This window comes from Leptonychotes weddellii, chromosome 13, assembly GCF_054177405.1.
Source record: "Leptonychotes weddellii isolate Sample4059 chromosome 13, ASM5417740v2, whole genome shotgun sequence".
NCBI lineage: Eukaryota > Metazoa > Chordata > Mammalia > Carnivora > Phocidae > Leptonychotes > Leptonychotes weddellii.
Window position 1 is genome coordinate 2,224,698 of NC_138381.1, and position 22,510 is coordinate 2,247,207.

A 22,510-nucleotide genomic window follows, 5' to 3' on the forward strand; every position below is an offset into this window, starting at 1 on the left:
GTTTTTTAGAGCATTTCACTGCGTATTTCTTAACCTGGAGAGTTTTCAAGTTCTTTTTATCCCGAAAGCCGAGCAGCAGGTAGCACGAGCTGGTACGAGGTCGGCACGGTGTAAGCACTCTGTGGCTGCCGGGGGCCGGCGGTGAAAAGCACACATTGTGCGCAGAGCCCCCATCTCTGCTGCGCCAGACATTTGACACCATTGTTCCTTGGCTTCCAGGGACAGAAAGTGCTGCAGAACAGATCTGCAACTGTCCCCAAGAAAAGACCTAAAAATAACTCTCTCATTCACCAAACTATAAATGTATCGATTATTCGTTACACCGTAAACCAGGGATTATGCCTGTCCTGCAAAACAGAGTAAATATTAAAAGGTAAGGGATGATACAAGTATTCTCTGAATACTTACAAAATAGCATTACTGTTTCTAGGGGGGGAGAGTTAAACTGGAAATAATGTTTCAGCTAAGAGAAGGGATGCCAATCGAAGCAGTTAAATCCTGGACTCTTGCTTCCTCTTCATCTGATCACAGCAAACCCCCCAGCAAGGCGGTCCGATGCCAAGTGTCTGATCTTTTTGGAAGACCAAGGACATGGGTTCTGGAACGTGTCCATGACTGAAAGGACGAGAAAGCAGGCCACATTCTGTGCATCTACTCCCTCCTTCCTTTAATTTGGAATAGCCGCGGGTAAAATGTTAGATATTTATGCATTCAACAAGCAAAGTTTCCAAAAAGATCACGGAAACTGATAGTTATTTCCATTTTATTGCAAATGGGTGTTTCTTCATCTACACATCAGATGACTCCAGTTTTGACCTTTTTTTAAATAGTGCTGTGATTAGTAGAAACTTCACATCTTTTTACTGGTTTCACATAGAGAATGTAAGTTCTGCTGTTTACTCTCTGGCTTTCTGTAGGCCTTTTGTCGGTAATGCTTCCAAAACAAGCAATCTCGTATCAGCTGACAGTTAACAAACAACTTTCAGAATTGAAAGGGAAGAAAAGAAGGAGGATAAGAAAATTATAACATTAAGTTCTTTAAAAAAAAAAGATTTTATTTATTTATTTAGAGAGTGCATGAGCCCAAGGGGGGTTAAAGGGAGAGAGAAGTCAAAGCAGACTCCGCACTGAGCACAGAGCCCAACGTGGGGCTCGATCTCATGACCCTGAGATCAGGACCTGAGCCGAAAGCACGAGTCGGACGCTCCACCACTGCACCACCCAGGCGCCCCTGACATTCGGTTCTTAAAGATGAACAGCACGCACATGAACGGCGTGCTAGATGCAGACTCACACGTCGCTAGAATTTTATCATTTATATGTGATTTTGTACAGAAAGCTCCTCAGTGACCAGAGAAGATTCGCCATGTGAGAACGGGGCAGGGATGTGCAGGGGCAGACATGGGAGGCGCAGATGCCACGAGCATCCTCCTAACTCCGAAGTTCTGCTGGGGGACGTGTCACACACGAGACTTTGATTCCTTGGCAGAAGTGCTCAGACTCAGCCGCGTGCCCCCTTCCCCTCCTCTGCTCCTTTGCCCTCAGGTGGTACGCCATCACCAGCCTTTTCCTCCCGCCCACCATCGGCCCCCAGCTCCTACCTGATGGGCCCTTTCTTGGTCTAAGAATCAGCTTTTGTCTGACACCCAGGCCAGTCAGGTCAGGTCTTGCTTTCTTTACCTTCCACTTCTGAGTTTGGGTTACTGGTCTCTGTCCCTGGGGTCCCTGCAGACGTTCCCGAGTGGCCCTGGGGTACGAATTAAAAACAGATGATTCCAGGGCGCCTGGGTGGCTCAGTTGGTTAAGCGACTGCCTTTGGCTCAGGTCATGATCCTGGAGTCCCGGGATCGAGTCCCGCATCGGGCTCCCTGCTCAGCAGGGAGTCTGCTTCTCCCTCTGACCCTCCCCCCTCTCATGCTCTCTCTATCTCATTCTCTCTCTCAAATAAATAAATAAAATCTTTAAAAAAAAAAACAAAAAAAAGATGATTCCAGAGAGCTGACGTCCTTTTGGCAAGCATACCCATTCATCTTCTTGTTTGAAGATAATTGTCATTAATTTCATTCATTAAAACCAACTACATTTTTAAAACTGCCTTATGTGTCAAAAGCCACAAAAGCTTCAAGCCCAAAGCAAACGATACCTTGCCGTACCTTCTTACCTCTGGGGGCACAGAAGGAGTTAAGTAAACTCTTACGCTCTGGGCTCACAGCACACTGACCTCTCCTAAAGTTATGTGATGTTCAGCCATCAGTTTTGTATCCTCTGAAGGCCGCACAACTCATTGTGCCTGTTCTTAGAGCTGAAAATTAGATGAGAGCTCACAGAGGTCAACAAACCCTCTGCAAAGGGGGCCGATAGTAAATATTTCAGGCTCTGAGGGCTGTATGGTCTCTTTGGTGCTTACTCAACTCTATCTTTGGAGCCTGGAAGCAGCCACAGATGATTTTGTCAGTAAATGAGCATGGCTGTGTTCCGTTAAAGCTTTATTTATGGACACCGAAATTTGAATTTTGTATCCTTTCCATGTGTCATGAAATACTATTTTTTTCTTTTCAAACTATTTAAGAACGTCAAAAACATTCTTAGCTTGCAGGCTGTACAAAAACAGGCGATGGGCCAGATTGGGTCGTGGGCAAAGTTTGCCAACACCTTTTGCATCACTGATGATGTGAATGCTTTGCTAACTCAGTGAAGCCATGTTGATTTCTGCTGGGTACAGAATAGAAGCGAAAAATTCTGCCTATGAGCCAGTCATAAGATTTCTTGTACCTTAAAAATATTACGTGAGGGCGCCTGGGTGGCTCAGTCGGTTGGGCGACTGCCTTCGGCTCAGGTCATGATCCTGGAGTCCCGGGATCGAGTCCCGCATCGGGCTCCCTGCTCAGCAGGGAGTCTGCTTCTCCCTCTGACCCTCTTCCCTCTCATGCTCTCTCTCAAATAAAAAAATAAATAAAAATCTTAAAAAAAAAAAATATTACGTGAAAAGCTAGCAGCCACACCCATGCCGTGAATTAACTGGTGAATAATTCCTCCATGAAGCGAGTAGCATACATACACGTGCTTGTGTGCCCGCGTGTCCGTGCCCTCAGTAGCATGGATGCCCGCCTGCACATGTGCATCCTTACCTGGCAGCTGCCCCCTTCCATGCCCTGGGGAAGCGAGACGATAAGGCAGAGTGGAACCGACACAGTCACAGATCTGGGACCTTGCGTTTGCCTAATTCCCAGGCCTAGTTATGAAGTGGTAGGAAAAAAATACACATATGGTATCAGGCACCTGGGGTTGGCGTTTCTACTCGCCACGTGCTGTGGCGTAAGCCTGTCCGGGCCTGACTGCCTCACATGTCCGATTGGGGTAGAGATGCGCGCTCCTTCGATCCCGGCACCTCAGCGTGGCATTAACTTTCCAACCGGGCAGAAGTCCTTTAGTACTAAGCGTGGAAGCATAAACAGGACCTGGAACACCCACTCTCCCCTCCTGCCCTGTCGCCCAGCACCCACGTGCCTGCAAACGCACACAAGGACACACTTACACGTGCACACGTGTGCATGCACACACACACACAGGAGGACCAGAGAGAGTCCAGGAGTCAGGAGCAGCAGAAAGGCGCCATCACCAAACTGCACCCAATGCCCACGTTGCCCCAGGAGTCCCTTGTCCCTCCGCACCCACGTCTCCCGGCAGGTGACTGTCTTTCCCACAATCCCACAGCGAGGCAGTTGAGGTGGCGCCCGGATGGCACTGTGCTCCAAAGGCTCCTCACGGTGGGACGCCACCTTCCCGCCCCCCTCCCGTGACAGCTGCCCGCAGCCCTGGGGCCTCCACCAGCAGACGGCCGCCTCGGCTGCAGGGCCCCCCGCTGCCCATCCACAGCTGTCCTGCGGCCTCGCCTCCGAGGAAGGACATCTCCTTTGCTTCCGCACTATATTCGTCCCTTCTTAACAGTTACGGTGGCTGGGGCTCTGCGCAGGCTCGGCCTCGCTCCCGGTGCTCATTTGCGAACATCTCAGCGAAGGCTGGCGGGGCTTTGCGGCTCCGGCCTGATGCGCGCCCACTCGCCCCTACCTCTGCCCCCGCAGGTGCCCCTCGGACACGTTTGCTCGAATGAGCAAGTGTGCATCCCGCGCGGGGTCAAGTTGTTGGGGGCGTGTGTTTGAGCTTTCCTCTGTGGCACTTCTACCCACAGAGGAAGCCAGAGGCTGTGGGTTTCTCCTGGGTCCCCAGGGAGGACGGGGAGCAGGGTGCCCGGGGTGGGGGTGGTTCTGAGACCGTCCGGAGCCAGGGCAGGGGCTCCTCACCCCAGGAGACACGTCGGATGAGCTTGTGATTTTCACACAAGTCAGAAATGAGGTCACAGCTGCTTCATCTCATATAGTAAAAACTGCTGCAGATCACAGCTCATGGCTGGAGGGTCTCAGACCGGGTCAGAGTCGCAGCAGGGACAAAGGGCTGAAATGAGTCAAAGCGAAGGGAGTGACCGGGACACGGGGTCGGCGCCAGTGGGTGGGCTCGGGAGGTGGGCTGCTTCTCTGTGGCTGCGGACACTCATGATCCAGGAGCCAGACAGCGTCTCTCGGGAAAAGGTTATCATCCCTCTGACGGGGGCTGCACAGAGCTTGAAGCTCTGGAAAGCTGGTGTCCAAGTTGTGGTTTGGGTTAAGATAAACCAAGACAGGCTTAAAGGGGTCGCTCAGGGTGCATTGCACTACTTTTGTATTCTGAGGCTCTTTCCACTTTTCTTTAATTTTTGCTAGAGTGATTGTAGCTCTCGATACCTTGCACCTTCTTACCTTCCTGTTTATTTTGTGTGTCAAACTTTGGGGGAGAAGGGGACCTACAGAAAGCTTGAAGGGATTGGCCCAGCACTTCCTCCTGCGGTTCCTGTTGATGTATTATAGATGTGACACATGAAAATCACTGCAGGAATCTGAGCGTGATGCCCGGGCCCCACTTCAGCGTCAGCCCGGCTGGAGTCTGGGCTTCAGCACAGGCTGGTTCTGATGTTCCCTGCGGTAGAGGATAGCCCAGGCGTTCCTTCAGTGAGACCCATCTCCTCCCTGAAGGCAGTGGATCAGGAATGACGCAGAGATCCTGGGCCTGTCAGGGAAACCGTGGGGAACGTGACCCCTTGGTGGCCCTGGAGACCAGTGGGATACCTCTCAAGGCACCCTCACCCCGCCCTGAGATTTGTGTGGGCTCGGTCTGCGGGGCAGGGCACCCAGAGGCTGGAAAGTGCCCTGATTATCGTGTACAGCTTGGACCGAGAGCCCCTGTTCCAGCCTCGGAAGGGCTTTTTTTATTTGGCAGACATTTGTCCACATGCTAGAGCGGTGCTTCCCTGGGCTTGTTAACACAGAGGCGGCTGGGCCCACCCCAGTTTCTAGTCAGCGGGTCCGTCACAGGGCCGGAGAATTGGCACTTCTGGCAAGTTCCCAGGTAATGCTGATGCTGTGGAAGCTGGTCATGACCCCTCTCTCCTCCTCCATCCCCAGAGCTTTGCCAAAACCAGTCCGGATTTGTATCCCCTAAACCTCCGGATCTGCACTTTGCTCCAGCTCCGAAACCCTGACCCCTGCCCGGGCCACCATCATCCCTTGCTCAGTGGGCCCCCCAACCTCTCTGTTGGTCCCTGGCCCTGGCTTCTTTCCTCAGTGGAACCAGGGAGACTTTCTGAGAACATACATTTGATTATGTTGCTTCCTGGTTTAAAAAGCCTTCCCGGGGCTTCTCATGCATTTAGAATAAAGAACAAAGCACACATTGCATGATTTTCAACACCCAGCATGCTCACGCTCTGCCTGCTGGGACCATGTTCCCCTCCATGTCCAGGCCCCCTCCCACCTCCGGCTCTGGTGGCTCCTGTCTTCTGTGCCCAGGACCCCAGCCCCCTGGCATCTGGCAAACCCTTGCTCACCCACAGCTGCAGGGAAGCTTCTCTGACCCCGAGGCCCTCCCACTAATGAGATTCTTTCCTTCCTGTGAAGTGTGTAGCTATCTGTGAGATTGATTAATTCCTGTCTCCTAACCCGAAAGCCCAAGAGGGCAGGAACTCTGCTTTGTTCACCTCCAACTGCTTCCCTGGACCCACAGTAGCCGTGTCTCCATTTTCTGTTGCTGCGTCCCCAGTTACCACACACTTAGCAGCTGAAAACCACCCCTTGGAGCTCCTGGCTCTGTGGCGAGAAGTCCGGGCTGGCTGTAGCGCGTCCTGTGCTCAGCGTCACACAAGGCTGACGTCAAGGTGACTGCCAGGTCGGGCGCTTCTCTGGAGGCTAAGGGGGCCATCTACTTCCTGGCTCATGCAGGTTGTTGGTGGAGTTCAAGTCTGTGTAGTTGTTGGGATCAGGTCCCCGTTTCTTTGCTGGCTGTCATCCAGGATCACCCTTAGCAACTAGAGCCCCACCTCGGGACTCTGCACGTAGACCCTCCATCTCTGAAGCCTGCAGTGGTGCTTCCCATCTTTTAATGCTTGCATGAGCATCTCTCTGACCTCTGCTTCTGGTACCCACTAGAGAAACTCTCTGCCTTCAAAAGGCTACTGTGGTTGGATTAAACAGTCCCAGATAATCTTCTCTTTTCTATGTGATACAATCACAAGGGATACCTTATCATTTTTACAGTTTTTTTAGGATTATACAAGGGTGAGAATTATTGGGGGCCATTCTTAGGATTCTGCCTAACATAAGAATGAAATGAGTATTGGGTGGGTAGGTGGATGCATGGGTGGATGGGTGGGTGGGTGGATGGATGGATGGATGGATGGGTGGGTGGATGGTTGGGTGGATGGATGAGTGGATAGGTGAGTGGGTAGATAGATGGGTGGATGGGGGGATACATGGGTGAGTGGATGGGTGAGTGGGTAGGTGGATGGATGGATGGATGGATGAATGGATGGGTAGGTGAATGGGTGGATGCATGGATGGGTAGATGGGTGGTTGGGTAGGTGGTTGGATGCATGGAAGGGTGAGTGGATGGGTAGGTGGATGGGTGGATGAGTAGATAGATGGGTGGATGGATGGGTGGATGGATTGGGTGGATGGGTGAATGGGTGGATGGGTGAATGCATGGGTGGGTGGATGCATGGGTGGGTGGATGTGTGAGGGGATGGGTAGATGGATGGGTGGGTGTGTGGAAACTGTATAGAATCTTACTCTGTGCACAAGGTATTCCCAGAGTCATTTTTTTAAAATACTATAACAGCTAGAGTAACAAAAGCCCTAACGGATGGCTGGTCACCATGCACCAGTGCTAAGATACTTTATTACGTGCACCTCAAGGACTTGTCAGAGCAATACTGTGAGTGAGCTCCAATAATCCACCCCATTCTGCAGCTGAGGCACTCAGGACTTGAAGAGATGAACTCACGTGCTCAAGGCCACAGAGTAGGTGGTAGGACCAAGAACCGAAGTCAGCTGGATTTGACTTCAGCCGACCTTTGGTCTCACAGTCCAAATTCAGTTTAATTCTACCAGCGTTTACTGAGCCCCACTGGATAAAATGGACATAGAGGCAGGATTACTTTTGTTTTGGCTTATTTACTCCCCACGGAAATGCAACTCAGTGTCCCTGTGAGGCCACTTCCTTGGGGGAAATCTCGCAACCTCTCTGGGCCTGTTCATGGCAGGTGCAGCGTTACGGTGAGAACCGACAGAGGCTGCTCATGGCACAGAACCTATGTGTATATTGGGCTTTTTTTCTTAATCTCACAGCTTGACACCAGCTGTGTTTGGGAAGCTAGCACCCACATTGTCAGATGAAGAAACTCAGGCCCTACAAGGCACGGACTCAGAGTGGAGCCCGGCCCGGCCCTCACGGGCTGCCTCCCCCGTGACCCCATTCCTGCCGTGGGAGGGCTCGAGGGCTGAGCTATTTAGAGCAAATAAAAACTATATGTTCTGGGTACACAAAGGAGGCATTCGTGTTGAGATGGGTGGGTTGATAAGATTCGTTTGTGGAAAAGTTTTAAAGAAATCTCTGCGGGTAGCCTGGAGGGCGGCTGCATGCCTCTCATAGATGCAGAATTTCTGCCATAGCAGATCCACGGGCCACAACCATGGGCCTTTTTGTTTCCTTCCCCCTCCCTGGTGACCCCAAGCACAGCGAGCCAGGGACAGAAGTATTCCACCAACAAGGAGGGTCCTCTTCAGCTCTGGCCTACACTCGAAAATGCCACGGATCCGCCCGCCCCGGCCCCCCGGCCCCCCGGCCCCCCGGCTCCTCTGCAGAGAGGGGCCCGGCCGGCCAGGTCAGAGGCTCACAGGTACTCCCAGTGCCCTTCCTCCTTAAACCGATGGTCTGCCAAAGCATGGTCATGCACACTTAGCATGGGCCCCAGCCTCGCCCTTTACTCCACTGGACAACATGCTTGTCTCTGTCTCTTTATTTTTTTTAAGATTTTATGTATTTATTCTAGAGAGAGAGCATGAGCGGGGGGAGGGGCAGAGGGAGAAGCAGGCTCCCCGCCGAGCAGGGAGCCCGACGCGGGACTCGATCCTGGGACCCCGGGATCATGACCTGAGCCGAAGGCAGACGCTTCACCGACTGAGCCACCCAGGAGCCCCAAGTCACTGTCTTTTTAGAGTGAGGTTCGGTCCAAGCCTGGCGTGTGGCAGGTCGATAGAAGGCAGCCCCTCACAGGAAAGGGCCCCCCCGCTGTCTCCATCTCCCGGACAGGAGCTGGGCCTTGGGCAGAGACGCTAGTTCCCAGGTGGCTTTCCCTGCTGCAGAGCCCACAGGCCGCTTCCTGCTGCTGGCCCCTAGCTTTTTCATGGGGGCGCTCGACTCGAGTTGAATCGGAGCCCGCGGAACCACATGTTTGGTGTCCAGCACGGCGCCTCTGGCCCCCTCCATGGTGGGCAGTGGCTGATGGTCCACACACAGACCTGGCAAGATGCTTCTTCTGGGGCTTATCATATCAGCGGGATATGTCAGATAACCCATCTGCATGCCCAGTGTTAAAAACCTTACTTAGAAAGAGGGGTACTTCTGGCCAGAGATGGAGGCCGGGTCTTTGCCTCCACCTCCAGAGTCCCCCCCCAACACCCACATCTCATGGTTTCAGGCGTTCGGTGAGGAAGCTGGGGCTCCCCAGTGGCAATGTTCCCAGGAAGGCCACCTGGTCCTGCTTGGAGGTGGTCAGGGGCGAGGTGGGGCAGGCCAGGTCTGCAGCTGTTATTCCTAGTGTCGGCTGTGAAGCACACCCCACCATTAAGAATCACACTCCCTTTGCACACTGACTGGTTTTTATTTTTGCACTTGGTTATAGCAGGTTTGAGGAACTTTAATTATGCTTCTCTTCTGTCAGGATGCTTTTATCTTAATCAATCCTCATGAAGACTCCAAGGAGAGTCTGTAATCTAGACTCTGGTGGTGGGACCCTCTGGAGTCCTGGCCCCCACCGCGGAGATCCCGCACCTTCAGGCCCAGAGTGACAAGGCAAAAAAGTTAAAAACAAGCAACAACAAAAAACACCTCCTTTACGGAAAAGCAAGCTGGAAATTTTGTTCCGATAGTAGATGACTAATTTCATACTTTCAGTGAAAATGAGAATCTGGCCCAGCCTCAGGTCTGAACAAAGGTAACAATCTCTGCCTCCTGTTTCTTCAGCTCTCCTGGAATCTCTGCTTGGGGGGATTGGAGCATGTTGGTGCCGAAGGAGCTGGTGTTCTGAGCGGCGATTGATGGGCAGGCTCAGGGAGGACCGGCTCCCCAGGCTGGAGGTGCCGGAAGGCGGGCAGGCGTGCTCTGGGGGGGTTATGTGCTCACCTGCAAAGCTGCCTTCCATAAAAATCCTGAAACAGTAGATCCACACCATCTGCCCGCCGACAGAAACGAACAGAATTTAGAAAGACCTCTGGAGGAGAGTTAATGTTGTCTTATTTCAGTGTAGAATCCTGGGCTTCTAGGTGGTTCTCCCTGGGCTGCAAGAGGCAGTACCCTTTCTGTCAGTTATTTGGAAGTGGGAGCTCTTCTGCAAAGGTCTGAAGTATTAGGTAACTTTTTTTTAGCTCTGTGCAGCCATCTCTGTATCTCAGGATCTTCTTGACTATAAAGAATGGCATGTGACTTCAGCTTGCCCACTCTGAAGGACGTGAACTTGGGTGTGCATGCCCTTGCTTGGCCCTGTCAACTTGTCCCCGTAACAGAGACCTGAATTAAGGTCAGTTGTGGTATTCCAGATTATACAATGGCTTCAGTCGTCTCAGTAATCTTTAAGATACCACGAGATGAAAAAATATGGGGAAAAAAAGTAAAAGTTAAAGCGTGAGTTTAAAAACAAATCAAAGACCAGATAATTGAAGATTTCCACCATTTTGTGGATTCGTTCCATAATGAGTCCCTTTACTCTATGCCATGGTGCTGCTTTGAGTTAGAAACTAAGGAGTAATATGAGCAGTTATGAAAAATAAGACATGCTGGTGCATTTGGATCTATGGACGTATTTTTGGATAATGCTTCCTGAAAGGACTGGCAGCTAGGAATGCAGACTGCAGATCACTCAGGAGAAAACTGTTGAGTGTAGCAGGAGAACAGCGCATGTGGTTCCTCTGAGTTCTGCCATTGTGTATTTAGATGAAAGTCACCGAGTGTCCCAGCACCAGCGTCCCCGTCACTGAGTGAATGCCCTCTCCAGCCCAGGAGGGGGCCTGGCAGCCCCATTTAGAACTTTCTCCATGCAGGCTCCCCGCGATCTCGGGGTCCCTTCTCCAGGGGTACCACAGGACATCGCGAGCAGGGCGAGGTGCACGATCCAGAGGGGGAGACAAGAAGGTGCCATGAGCCGGTCATGAGCCTTCTGGTGGTGCCTGGGCATCTAGGAACGCTTGTTTCTAGCTGCTCGTGTTTTAGCTTTAGGAGTCCTGCTGTTTCCTTAGGCAGTCGTCTGTCCTGTGAACCCTAGACAAGATCCGGAAGCAGTGATTCTGGACAGGCTCCTATGGGGCCTCGGAGGCCGTGGTCCACCATATCTGAGGCCCGCCACAGGGAGGTGGCTTGGACAGTAATAAGCTGGGGACCTGTGTTTTTGAACCAGGAAGAATCCTAGCTCCTTGGGTGAAAAATCTCCAGAGTGGTGATATCGGATTCCTGAACTCAGCTTGTTTTGGTGTTGAACACTCATGAACATATTCTGGCAATGAGAGCCCACGGCTGGTGCGGGTGACCAGGGGCGTGTGCAGGGAGACAGCCCCCTCCCGCGCCTGTAGAGCCCGCTGGGAGCATCTGGGCCTCCTGTTTGCAGGTGGGGGCCCTGGCTGAGCTCTTCGCTCAGGGCAGGTGGCTTTCCGCAAAGGCCCTCCGCCTCTCCTCGTCAGTCCCTCTCTGTTAAGCAGCTGTGACCCACACATGGCGTAGCCGCCGATTATCTGCAGTGAAATTTTCCCGTTTGAGGCAAACACCTCGTTGCAGGTAAAGCCAGTCGGGGCAGGAGAAGCGCGGGTGCGAGACCCCCAGAGCTGCAGTGTGCCGATCGCAGACCTGGATTAACATCACCTCCCCCATCAGTTCCTATTTTCACTTTCTTGTGCTCTCAGTTTCCTCATAGGAGGGAAACTACCTGCTTCTAGGGCTGTCGATAATGCATCTGGAACGCTGTCCACAGGTGGCCGAGGCCTCCTTTCCTGGGGCTCTCGGTGGCCAACTGCGTGTGTTGGAGCTGGGGCGCTGGGCGGAAGCTGGGCACATGCTGCTGACATGGACCTTCAGGTATTTAGGCAAGAACGGTGCTGGGTCTCCCCATTCCGTGAGCACACAACTCTGCTCAGTGACCTGCCCGAGGCCGTCAGCTAGTTAGAGGGGCTGAAGCTAGTCTCCCAGGCCCTTCTCTGCTGCCCTGCAGACCTCTGCCCTCCTTGGCCCTGACTCTGGACACTGCTGTCCACGGCTTTGCAGTGTTGGGAGTTTCTCTGCCCCCCACGCGGTCGGGCGCCCCCCACGCGGTCAGGTGCTCTCCAGCGGACCGCAGAGCAAAGTGGACGAACTGGCTTGTCAGGTCAGTCCCCCTCAACGTGTCATGGTCATTACGGGCACCCAGGCCTAACTGCAGGAACTCGGATTTGGAGTTTAGGAGAGAATAGAGCAGGGAGACTAAATTCTTTATTCTGCTACCTCAGAGCCAAGCCGACTGATTAAATTTAGAATATTACAAAACCTCTGCATGGCCAGAAAGAATTAGATTATACAACTGAAATTCATTTCTAAGCCAGAGCTCCTTAGACTGGTGTAGAACCCTTTCAGGACCGAAGGGAAATCTTCACTTAAAAATAAGAATACAGAAAGCAATTTAACAGCTACAATGGCAACAGCTAAGTCTTCTAGCAAAGAAGGGGGTGGTATTTGGCTTCTGTTCTGTCCTTTTGGAGGAATGGCCCCGCACACATCAGCGTGTCTGATCGGACAGTCTTGCTGGGCACCTGGTGCGAACGTAGCTCCCCGCGGGATGAGATGGAGGCCGAACTCGGCAGGGCCCCTGGGACACGCCGCCGGGCTGGAGGGGAGCTGGCAAACCCACACGCTTCTCAGGATCGGGGGGCGGCCGCCCTCAGCTGCTGTGCGGCCCTGACCAGTGGAGCTGCTTTCCTGGCCAGGTGCCCAGCGCAGGCCTCTGGGCGGTCAGGACGTGGCACAGGGAGGCAGGACAGCAGAGGCCTGAGCACATGAGTCGGGCACCCCTGCGGGGACATGTTGGAGCGCGAGCGGAAGAACAGGCGGGCGAGCCTGTCCTTGGTGCCGGTGGCGCTGGGGAGCCCCTGGGGGCCTGCACGAGGACCGTGGCCTGTGAGGCCCTGGGCAGGTGCTTCCAGCCGCTGGGGGTGAATGGAATCCCACGGGAGGCTGAAGCCTGCGGACCAGTGATGACGATGTAGCGAAACCCCTGCATAACGTGGCAAAAAAGAAAAGAAAAGAACAAGAAAGCAGGTGGTTGTAGTCAGTCAAGTAAGAAATAACCTGGGGGGGAAGCCGCAGGATTTGGGACAGCTGCCTGCCGGGGCTACATGGGCAGAAGGAGCCAGACTCACAGGCAGCGGTAGGACCACGGTGACTTTCGGCGGGAGCCTCGCTCGGGTTCCGGCCTCTGCGAGTTTCTTTAGCCGTGTGCTCGCTGCCCCAGTGTCAGCCGCCCGCGGGGTGGGTGTCCCTGCTGCAGAAACCCCTCTCGAGTGAGTGACGTCTCTGTTCCTCAGGGATGTTCTGGAAAGTCCTCCTGGGATTTTAACAGCATCACTTGCAGAAGTCCAGTACATTTCCCACCAAAGTTCTGGAGGTCATTCTAGCGATTGGATTGAGGTGGGCTTTTTTTTTTTTTAATTGCAAATTCCTGTAGAATTTGAACAACACTAGAGCATCCTAAGTGTGTCTTCTGGCAGAATCCGACCCATGCCTCACAAACCGTGCACTAAACGCTATGCTCCATAGTTATCGTCTAAATAAAAACTCTGCATCGGGCTTTACTTTAATGAAAGCGGATATTATTTGACAAATTAAAACTGCACTCGTCCCGACCAAAAATGCTGCACATCCACAGATTTCGACCGCTGCCCATGCCCTTGTGCTCAGAGAAGCTACGTTCAGGACACGATGCCCTTCTCTGTGCCTCACAAACAGCCCTATTCAGGGACACAAAGCCTAACTGTTGTACAAATACTAGTATTCAGATGCGTTTGTGTTTTGTTAATGCGTTTAATCATGTACAATATAGCTTTTGTTTCTCTTCCACATTTGCATTAATTTATATCAGCCACAGAATATAAAGCACAGCCAGAAATTCAGACCCCATTTCTGTGGCAACCTGTAAGTTATCAGTGCGTCCCTGCAAAAATCTACAGCTTGATGCCGGCCGTGGTGTTTTCCTGTCACTGCAGGGCAGTGAGGCCTTAAGCGGCTGCATCAGAAATAATTGTGTTCTTACGGGTTTGAATTTCATCAGTGGTCGGAGAAGACGGGCCATGCTCTGAGTGACACATTTCTAAGGCACCTCACAACTGCGTACTGTCTCGTGGGGGCTGGAATGAGGTCACGGTGATCCCGGGTACCAGGTGTCCGCCTTGAACTCTGTCCCTGGCAAACACTGAGGACCTAGGTTGGGGTGACGTGCTCTTCTTTGGAGATACAGGTGAAGAAGTGTCTGCCTGTCATGCTGTCCTTCATGGGACCATCTGACCAATGTGATTTTGTTGAAAGAGCGTGGAATCATCTGCCTTTTCTGACTGATGTGTTAGCGAAAGTGTGTGCTCTAGATGCACACACTTCTGAGACGACGTGTAACAGAAGGAAGAGGCCGCTGCCTCCACTGGGTCCCTCCCGGTCCCCGCAGGGGCCCTCCGTGGCCTCCCCTTCATCTCTCCTGTGGCCAGCAGTCCCACCCACCTGTGCCCACCTGCAGGCCCAGCCACCTTCTGCCTGGAAGTCTGGTCCCGTCCACATCCCACAGCGGCCTCTGGTCCCTCTTGGGAGCCCTTCCTGGCCCCTGAGGTCTGTGCAGTCTTGACCAGGCTCCTGGGCCTCCCACCCAGCGGCTCCTCTCACCAGTCCCTCCGGCTCCAGGCCGTTCTGCTGGGTGTCCGCCCCCCTGCAGAGGCACCCCCTCTCCGCCCCAGTGCGCCCCTGGACCACTCCCTCCATCCCTCAAGGGGCCTCCCTCAAGCCCCGTACCCTGCCCTGCTCTGCTGTCTTAATTAGCATAGGTTGGTAGGAAATTACACATGGTGTTTGTGTCCTGTGGCTGCAGCAACAAATAACCATAAACCGGGTGATTTACGACGACAGGAAGTTCCTCTCTCACATTCTGGAGGCTGGGAATCTGGAACCAGGGTGTCAGCCGGCTCTCAGGGACGATCCATGTCTCTTACCTTCTGGCGTCCCCGCATCTCTCCAGTCCCTGCTGCCATCACGCGGCCTCTGCCCTGTGTGTCTCTGTCTCTGTCCAAAGCCCCCTCTTTTTATAAGGACACCAGTCACTTGGTTAGACCCACTCTCTTCCAGTACAACCTCATCTTACCTTGCTTATTTTTTTTTTATTATTATGTTATGTTAATCCCCATACATTACATCATTCGTTTTAGATGTAGTGTTCCATGATTCATTGTTTGTGCATAACACCCAGTGCTCCATGCAGCGTGTGTCCTCTTTAATACCCATCACCGGGCTAACCCATCCCCCCACCCCCCTCCCCTCTAGAACCCTCAGTTCATTTCTCAGACTTTCTACAAAACACCCTATTTCCAAATAAGTTCACATTCACAGGGACTGGGGTTTAGGATGGGGACTTGCCACTTTGAGGGACACTTCATTTCAGAACATTCATTTCCATCAATGTTCATGAGACAAGGACCACATCTTGTTTATTACTGCAGCACAAACATCTAGCTCTGTACATTACACTTATTAGGTACTCAGTCAATAATGGATGAGTGGCTGGGTGGGTGGATGGATGTTTGGGTGGGTGGCTGGGTGTTTGGGTGGCTGGGTGGTTGGGTGGCTGGCTGGGTGGGTAGCTGGCTGGGTGGCTGGATGGATGGTTGGGTGGATGGAATTTTGGGGGTGTGGCTGGGTGGTTGGGTGGCTGAGTGGCTGGGTGGTTGGGTGGCTGGCTGGGTGGGTGGCTGGGTGGGTGCGTGGGTGGGTGTGTGGGTGGAGGAATGCATGGGTGACTGGGTGGAGGGGTAGCTGGGTAGACAGATCTGTGGGTGGTTAGGTAGGTAGGTGGCTAAGCAGATTAATGGATAGGTGGGTGCTGCTGTTGGGTAAATGTCAGTGAACAGATTGGTGGGTAGTTGGGTGGATAAATGGATGGATGGGTGGATGGATGGTATTACAGGTAAGTGTGAGTAAATCCACATTTTCTCTAAATAAGTAACTAAGGGTGAAGTGGAGTGCACATGCACTTAAACCTAACTTGCAACTTGAGAGCAAAATGGGTGTATTGCCGTTCTGGAAGGAAATGCTTTATTTTTGTATGTATGTAAGAGGTATGGGAGGTGCTAGAGCACATAGAACATTCCCACTTCAAACTTTATCACTGTGGCTGCTTACAGAAGAGGAGCCACATGAAAATGTCCTCAATAAGCAGTTCTCTAGTGCAAGAGCCTCTTGTGGAATCTGGAAACTAAAGAATTCTAAATGTCCTGTTTCTTTAGGGCATACATTACAAAAAGACGTGGGAAGTTCCACTTTCATCAAGAACACTAAAAATACCTTTGGTCAAATCAGTGCCCCCAGCACGTTTAGCTTATGCACCAGTGAAGTTTTAGAGATTGAATGTCCCGCAGTCCTGGCCTGTCCACGCACAACCATGGCTGCACCCAGGGGTGACTGCTGCGTCCACGCCGGCCGCTTCAGTGGGAAGCCGGGGTGCGCTTGGCCTAGGGGGCCAGACCTCGAGTAGGGGCCCTGAGACAAGACCTGCAAGTAGGACACTCAGGGCAGATCGGGTCCTGCCAGAAGCCGTCTGGGGCTGCCACGTAGCTTGCCGGCCCCGTGCACATTCTGTGGCTTTGGTAGGAGACAAGCAGGTCCCTCGCCCTGGAAGAAAGCGGCATTGTCCCTCGCTCTGCTTTGCACGGCCCGTGTTCATGTCTCACTGTTGTTTGCAGGGGAGGCAGATGTGGAGCAGAACAATGGGACCCCCTCTCAGGACACAGCGGTGACAGACTCCAAGCGCACAGCGGACCCAAAGAATGCCTGGCGGGACGCCAACCCAGCTGACCCCGGGGGCCGCCCCCACTTGATCCGCCTCTTTTCCCGAGATGCCCCGGGGAGAGAGGACAACACCTTCAAAGACAGGCCCTCGGAGTCAGACGAGCTCCAGACCATCCAAGAGGACAGTGCAGTCAGTCCTGAGGGCCTGGATGTGATGGCGTCACAGAAAAGACCCTCCCAGCGGCACGGATCCAAGTACCTGGCCTCAGCAAGCGCCATGGATCACGCCAGGCATGGCTTCCTCCCGAGGCACAGAGACACGGGCATCCTTGACTCCCTCGGGCGCTTCTTTGGCGGTGACAGGGGTGTGCCCAAGCGGGGCTCAGGCAAGGTGAGCTCTGAGGAGTAACTAGGGGCACACAGAACGTGTGTCCACTTTAGTTGACAAGGAAAAGGAAGGAAAGTCAGCAGGTGAGCTAAGCCCTGGCAGAGACCCTGGCGCAGTCCCCCGCCGTCTAGCTGCTGTCCTTGCTGGCCATGCTCGCGGCCGCGGGCGGGGGGGGGGGGGCAGTGGGGCTGGGTTGCTGCTTTTGCTGCATTTCCACCCAACTCAGCCTCCTTCCCCTCCTCGCAGTGGATGCAGTGGGGATGTGGCTCAGGAATGCAAGAACATTCTGAATTCTGCATCCCTGGGGGGCGTGGCGTGGGCGTCGTGGGCATTGTCCGGGGTCTCACGCTCGGGGTTTTGTGGCTGATTCCGCTTCCGTGCCCACGCTTTTGGGGTCGACACTGGGTTGTGCTCATTTTCCTTGGCATCCGTGCTGCGAGCTTCGCGTGGTCTTGCAACAATCGTGCGATTGAGGACTTTTGAACAAACTCGAAATTTAAATTCGCCTTGAGCAAATTGTGTCTTTTATCTGAGTTATTTAGGGGAAAGGGGTGGAGTGATCCTTGCGTGTGCCTATGAATCAGAACTGTATTATTTTGTTATTCCATTAATTCGAATAGAGAATCTGTGAGGTTTCACTATGTAAATGTTCTGTAGATACAAATTGTATCAGGAGGGAAAAAGCTCCCATTGTGTCCGTTCCCAGCCTCGGCTCCTGGAGTGGATGGTGACTGGGTCATCTATGGTGGTGGTCCATCAGAGAGCTGAGTCCCAAGTGGCTTTGCTGTAGCAAACACATAGCATGTCCTATGCCTACTTCGGGTGCTGTCTTAGCTGGGTCCTTTGCGAAGGAGAGGGTCTTTCCAAGAAAGCCCGGGTTTATTGCTGTGCTCACAAAACACGCACGATGTAGCTTTTCTCCTGGCTGTGCATCCTGCTGATCCTGAAAGTCCTGGGAATGTAAAGATTCTTTTGAGTGAAGTGTGGAGCAGGGGCCCTGACTTGCAATTTTAAAGGAGTTTCTAAAATTTACTTTAGTCTCTGACTGCAATTTTTTAAATTCCTGAGGATTGTGAAATCGTTGAACGGTAAACGGGAAGGCAGTTTGGCCGCGCGGGAATTAGGGCGCCGGCAGGCTCAGGTGCAGCTAATGTGTCTCTCGCATCTGCCCCCGGGTGCCAGCATCGCCCACGTGACACTTGTCGTGACTTCTGGTGACTAACACTTGCCGTGTCTTAAGTGCTAACGGGGTCCACCTTCTGCTTGCTTCTTGCAGTGTCCGTCTTTGCAGACAGTTGCTTTAACTTTGGGGCAGTCTTGCGTCACCCTAAAATGGTGGTCGTCTGACTTCTTTCCAATGCTGATTTCAGTCTGAGGTGCTTTTGGAGCATAGCTGTGAAACCACCCCAGACTCTGGCTGCCGAGTTGCGTCTTGCGGTTATTCTCAGCCCCCAGTAGGCATGCAGCATCGCCAGTTTGAAAGCTTAAGCTGTTCTGCTTCACTCAAGGTACAGGAAAAAATATATTTACACTGTGCAGAAAAGATTAAGTCGCTGTATGGCATATGTTATAAAACAAGCTTCATTTCAGTGGTAATGGTCTAAATTAAAATTGTGAATGCATTGATATCAATCATTGTGACTTTATTTCAGAATGGATATATACGTATGTGTGTACGTGCATCCGTGTTTGTTCTCCTCTATGTACAATTACAACCATTGTTGCTTTAATACTTTCAAAGGAAAGATTCATCTCAGAAGGAGGCATCAACTTTGCAAAAGAGTGTTGCCCGATTAGCAAGGATCCAGAGAAATCAGAATATTTTCACAGGATTTTTAAAAATGAGAATCATGTTTAAACAATTGTTTTAGAATTTTTGAAGTATCAATTCTGTTCACTACTGAATGTTGAATAAAGAGGATTTAAAAACGAACAGCCTTGCCTTTTGCTGCCAGAGAAATCCGTTAGAGTTTGCACGCGTCGTCACAATAGCAGCTTCCCACGAACGCAGGCCCGGGATGCCTTCCTGTGTAGCATCTGCTGAAACCAGTATCTGTTCGGCGCCCCTGTTTTACTGTGGACTCTTTGTTTGCTCTTGAACACTGGAGATGTGAGCCTAAAACCTCTCCGCCCAGGTGCACGCCCACGAGGGCCTTAGGATTCTGGGGTATTTACCGGTGCGGACCGCGAGGGGTGATTCTGTGGCTTTGTTTCTGTTCTTGCTTTGCTCTGCGTGTCGTAAATCAGCAGAGCCCTCATCTTATAGAAAGGTCTTTGGATTGAGGCTTGAGAGAAGAGAAGCAAAAGTCCTGATTATTGTCCCTAAAAGCCCATTTCGTGTTTCCACCATTGGTCATTCCCGAGACAGTTGTCTCAGGTACATGGTATCCTAAAGAGCACCCCCAGGCCTGAGGGTCGGCTGCCCCACCTGGGGTGTAAAGTTGGGGGGAAGCAATTATTCTGCTTGTCTGTCTGCAGTGGTTTTTCCTGGTGGAATCGTGCAAGGCTGAAGGCAAGGACCCTGGAAAGGAGGGTGTTGGTCCGGGGACCCCTCCGTGGCCCCCCACTCCCCCGAGGCCATGTGGCTCTTCCAGCCCTGGGTTGGCGCTGCCCCCCCCCCCCATCCTCAGAATGCCTTGACAACACCCACCCTTGTGTGGCCTGGCGTTGACATTCAAGGAAAGTGCATTATAAATTCCTGGAGGAGGCATATTCTTTTGAGAGCCCTAAAGGAAGAGCATATTTATGGAGAATGTGCTCTTTTGTTGCAGAGGAGGAAAGAAGGGTTGTGTTGTTGCCACCCAAAGAACAGCTCTCCCAGCTCCCTGGAGTGTGGGGCCTCGGGCAATGGGCAGGCCTTTAGGAAAACAAAGGAGAAAATGCATGGGGTCTTTGTGGAAGGTGCCCTCCAGAGCGGCCACCCCCCACTTGCTGCTCCCCTTGTTGGACCTCACCCCCTCCGCGGGGTACAGTGGCCAAAGCCTTGAGCCAAGGGATCGCTTTGGAAACTGCCTTTGTTCCTTTTTATCTGCAAGGGGGGATGTTTTAGAAGTAACTAAGCTGGACACAGTGATATGGCCCCCGGGCCTTTCCCAAGTAAGAACATGCCCCCTCAGATTTCTCCAGACCAGGGTATTTTAAAGAGTTTTTTAAAGTTAGTCCCACACTGATGACTGTACCTTTCTGTCCTGAGTAACCTGCTCTGCTCAGCATCCTGTCATTCAGCACTCTGTTATTTCCGTGCCTCTAATTTTGATCATATGGGATGAAAATCATTTGTCGTTTACCACTATGGGGTATGATCAATCTTGTAAATTAATCACCATGTCTGTTTCCCGGTTTTTTCCCCACTTTAACTTCATTTAACATTTAGTTCTACCATCACTTAATGCTTCGTCGTTAACATAATATCCCAATTTTGTAGCTATATTCTGTAATCCTGTGGGGAGTGTAGTGTGCAGAGGCTGAGGAGGGACATGGTAGGAAGCGTGTGGAGGGCCCCCCCTGCCATGCGGCACCTGACCCCCGAGTCCAGGGCCTGGGGACCTGCATGCTCCCTCTCAGCAGAAAGTTTCTGCTCCCAGGAGTGCAGCCCCGCACACGAAACCAAGTTGAATGTCTGTGTGAGGCTGTGTGGCCGTGATCTGGCCGTCAGTCCCGTGCTTCAGTTTGCCCGGAGATTTGGCCACAGCTCTTCCTAGAGAACAGACAATGTGGCAGGTGTATTTCAAACAAATACTTTCTGAGATGTCCCCCAGGAATATTTTTATGAAGTGTTACTACTCTGATCAATTCTGGATCAGCGGCTTCCCCAGCTCGGCTGCGGGCAGTTTACTGTGGACCCCGTTGTCCACGGACCCTCAGTGTCCAGTGTCCCGTGGCTTCAGTGGGCGAGATCTGCGTTCGGGCGGGTGGCCCCGCTCCGGGGGGGTCCTGCCACGTCTTCCGTGTGAGCCACGTGTCTGCGTGTCATGTTGATGTGTCTAATGGTGACCGCCTTCTGGTGAGTGTTATGTATGCCTGTTTGATTTTGTGATGAACTTTTGCTTCATATATATTTCTTCTTTTTTATGCACTCATTAAACTTTGTAACAGACCAAGGGTGTTATGCTACCTGCACGTGAATTTTTCACGTTGTCTTCTTTGGCCCCCCCCCCCCACGAAGTGCATTTAACACAGGTATTCTCGCGGGCTCCTGACAGGACAGCCAGCAGGTGAGGGTGAGGGCCAAGCGCCCCCACCTCGGCACGCAGAGGTCGGTTTCTCACTCTGTGCTTTTGCACAAAGACTTTTTCTTTTCTCTCCGCGGGCAGCTCGTGTCCTGGTCTATCATGGCTGTTCTTGTTCCCCTGGATGTGTCAGCATCTGTGTGTGAGCGCTGTCCCTGCTGAGGGGAAAGTGTGGGCACGGAGTAGACTCTGCCCTCCCTCTGTGTGTGTGGGGGGGGACACAGCCCACTCGGCGGCGTTTCCCGAGCCACTGGGCACATGGGAGACCCATCCCGCCTGTGCGTCCAAGGTGTCCCGGAAACCCCGGGGAATCTGGACGTGGCAGTGCGCTAGCTCTTCCCAAGGACGCCAGTGTGCCTGGAGGTCATGGATAAGGTTGGGTCTCGGATGAACTAGAAATAAAAGCCACACACGATTAATTTGGATGCGTTCACCTGCCCAGCTTGCCCTCACTCCCCTCCCGCTACGTGCATTCACAGCATGTACAGGGACAAATGCCACTGGTTTTCCTTTTGGTCGAAGGGTTAGATGTTTGGTGACAGGCTTGGCTGACTGGTTTATGGAGAGCTGGGCCTGACCTCGGAGGGAACGTATCCCAAGAGGGAAGAGCCCCCTCCCCAGAGCTCCCGTTAGCTGTAGGAACCGCAGAACCCGTAGAAGTGGTAAGAGTCTCTCTGCAGGTCTCTCCCACCCCACTCTTTTTTTTTTTCTTTTAAAGATTTTTTATTTATTTAGTTGACAGAGAGAGACACAGCGAGAGAGGGAGCACAAGCAGGGGGAGCTCTCCCACCCCACTCTTAACTGCCCCGAAGCTGTCCTGCTTCAGAGGAAATAGTATAAAGTGGGGAGAGTTCCAGAAACAGGAATTGTTCCGAGGAAGCCCTCGAACGAGGGCTCCTCTGAGGGGCACTTCCCGCCAGCCCCACGGGGCGCACCCAGTGACGCACCAGCCCCTCCCGCACCTGTATGGGAGGTCAGGTGAGCTCGGCCACTGGGGTGCCTCGTCCCCCTGCCGTCGCCCATGAAGAGGATGCCCGTCTTCCCCCTCCTGCCCGTGCTTGGGGGGCTGCGTTCTCAGCCGCCCAGCCGCCTCTCCCCGAGCTGCGTGGCCAGCAGCCCATGGAGCCCTGTGTGCCGGGGGGAGGGGTAGCTTGACATGGGTCCCCGGCGCGACCTGGAAACAGCTCAAGGAGCTGGTCTCCCTCGTTAACAAGGGGCATTGCTCTCAACGGGGAAACAAACTAGAAAATTCTTC

General features: G+C 52.7%; 1 protein-coding gene across 4 annotated transcripts in view; it reads left to right on the forward strand.

Moving 5' to 3' along the window:
- Positions 1–22,510, forward strand: part of MBP (myelin basic protein) — a 64,073-nt gene that overhangs the window by 16,452 nt on the left and 25,111 nt on the right. For all 4 annotated transcript variants that reach the window (XM_081800990.1, XM_081800991.1, XM_081800992.1 and 1 more), the window contains exon 2: positions 16,593–17,029. In XM_081800990.1, coding sequence (XP_081657116.1) covers positions 16,853–17,029 — 177 coding nt within the window. In that variant the 5' untranslated portion in view covers positions 16,593–16,852. The remainder of the gene's footprint in view (positions 1–16,592; positions 17,030–22,510) is intronic.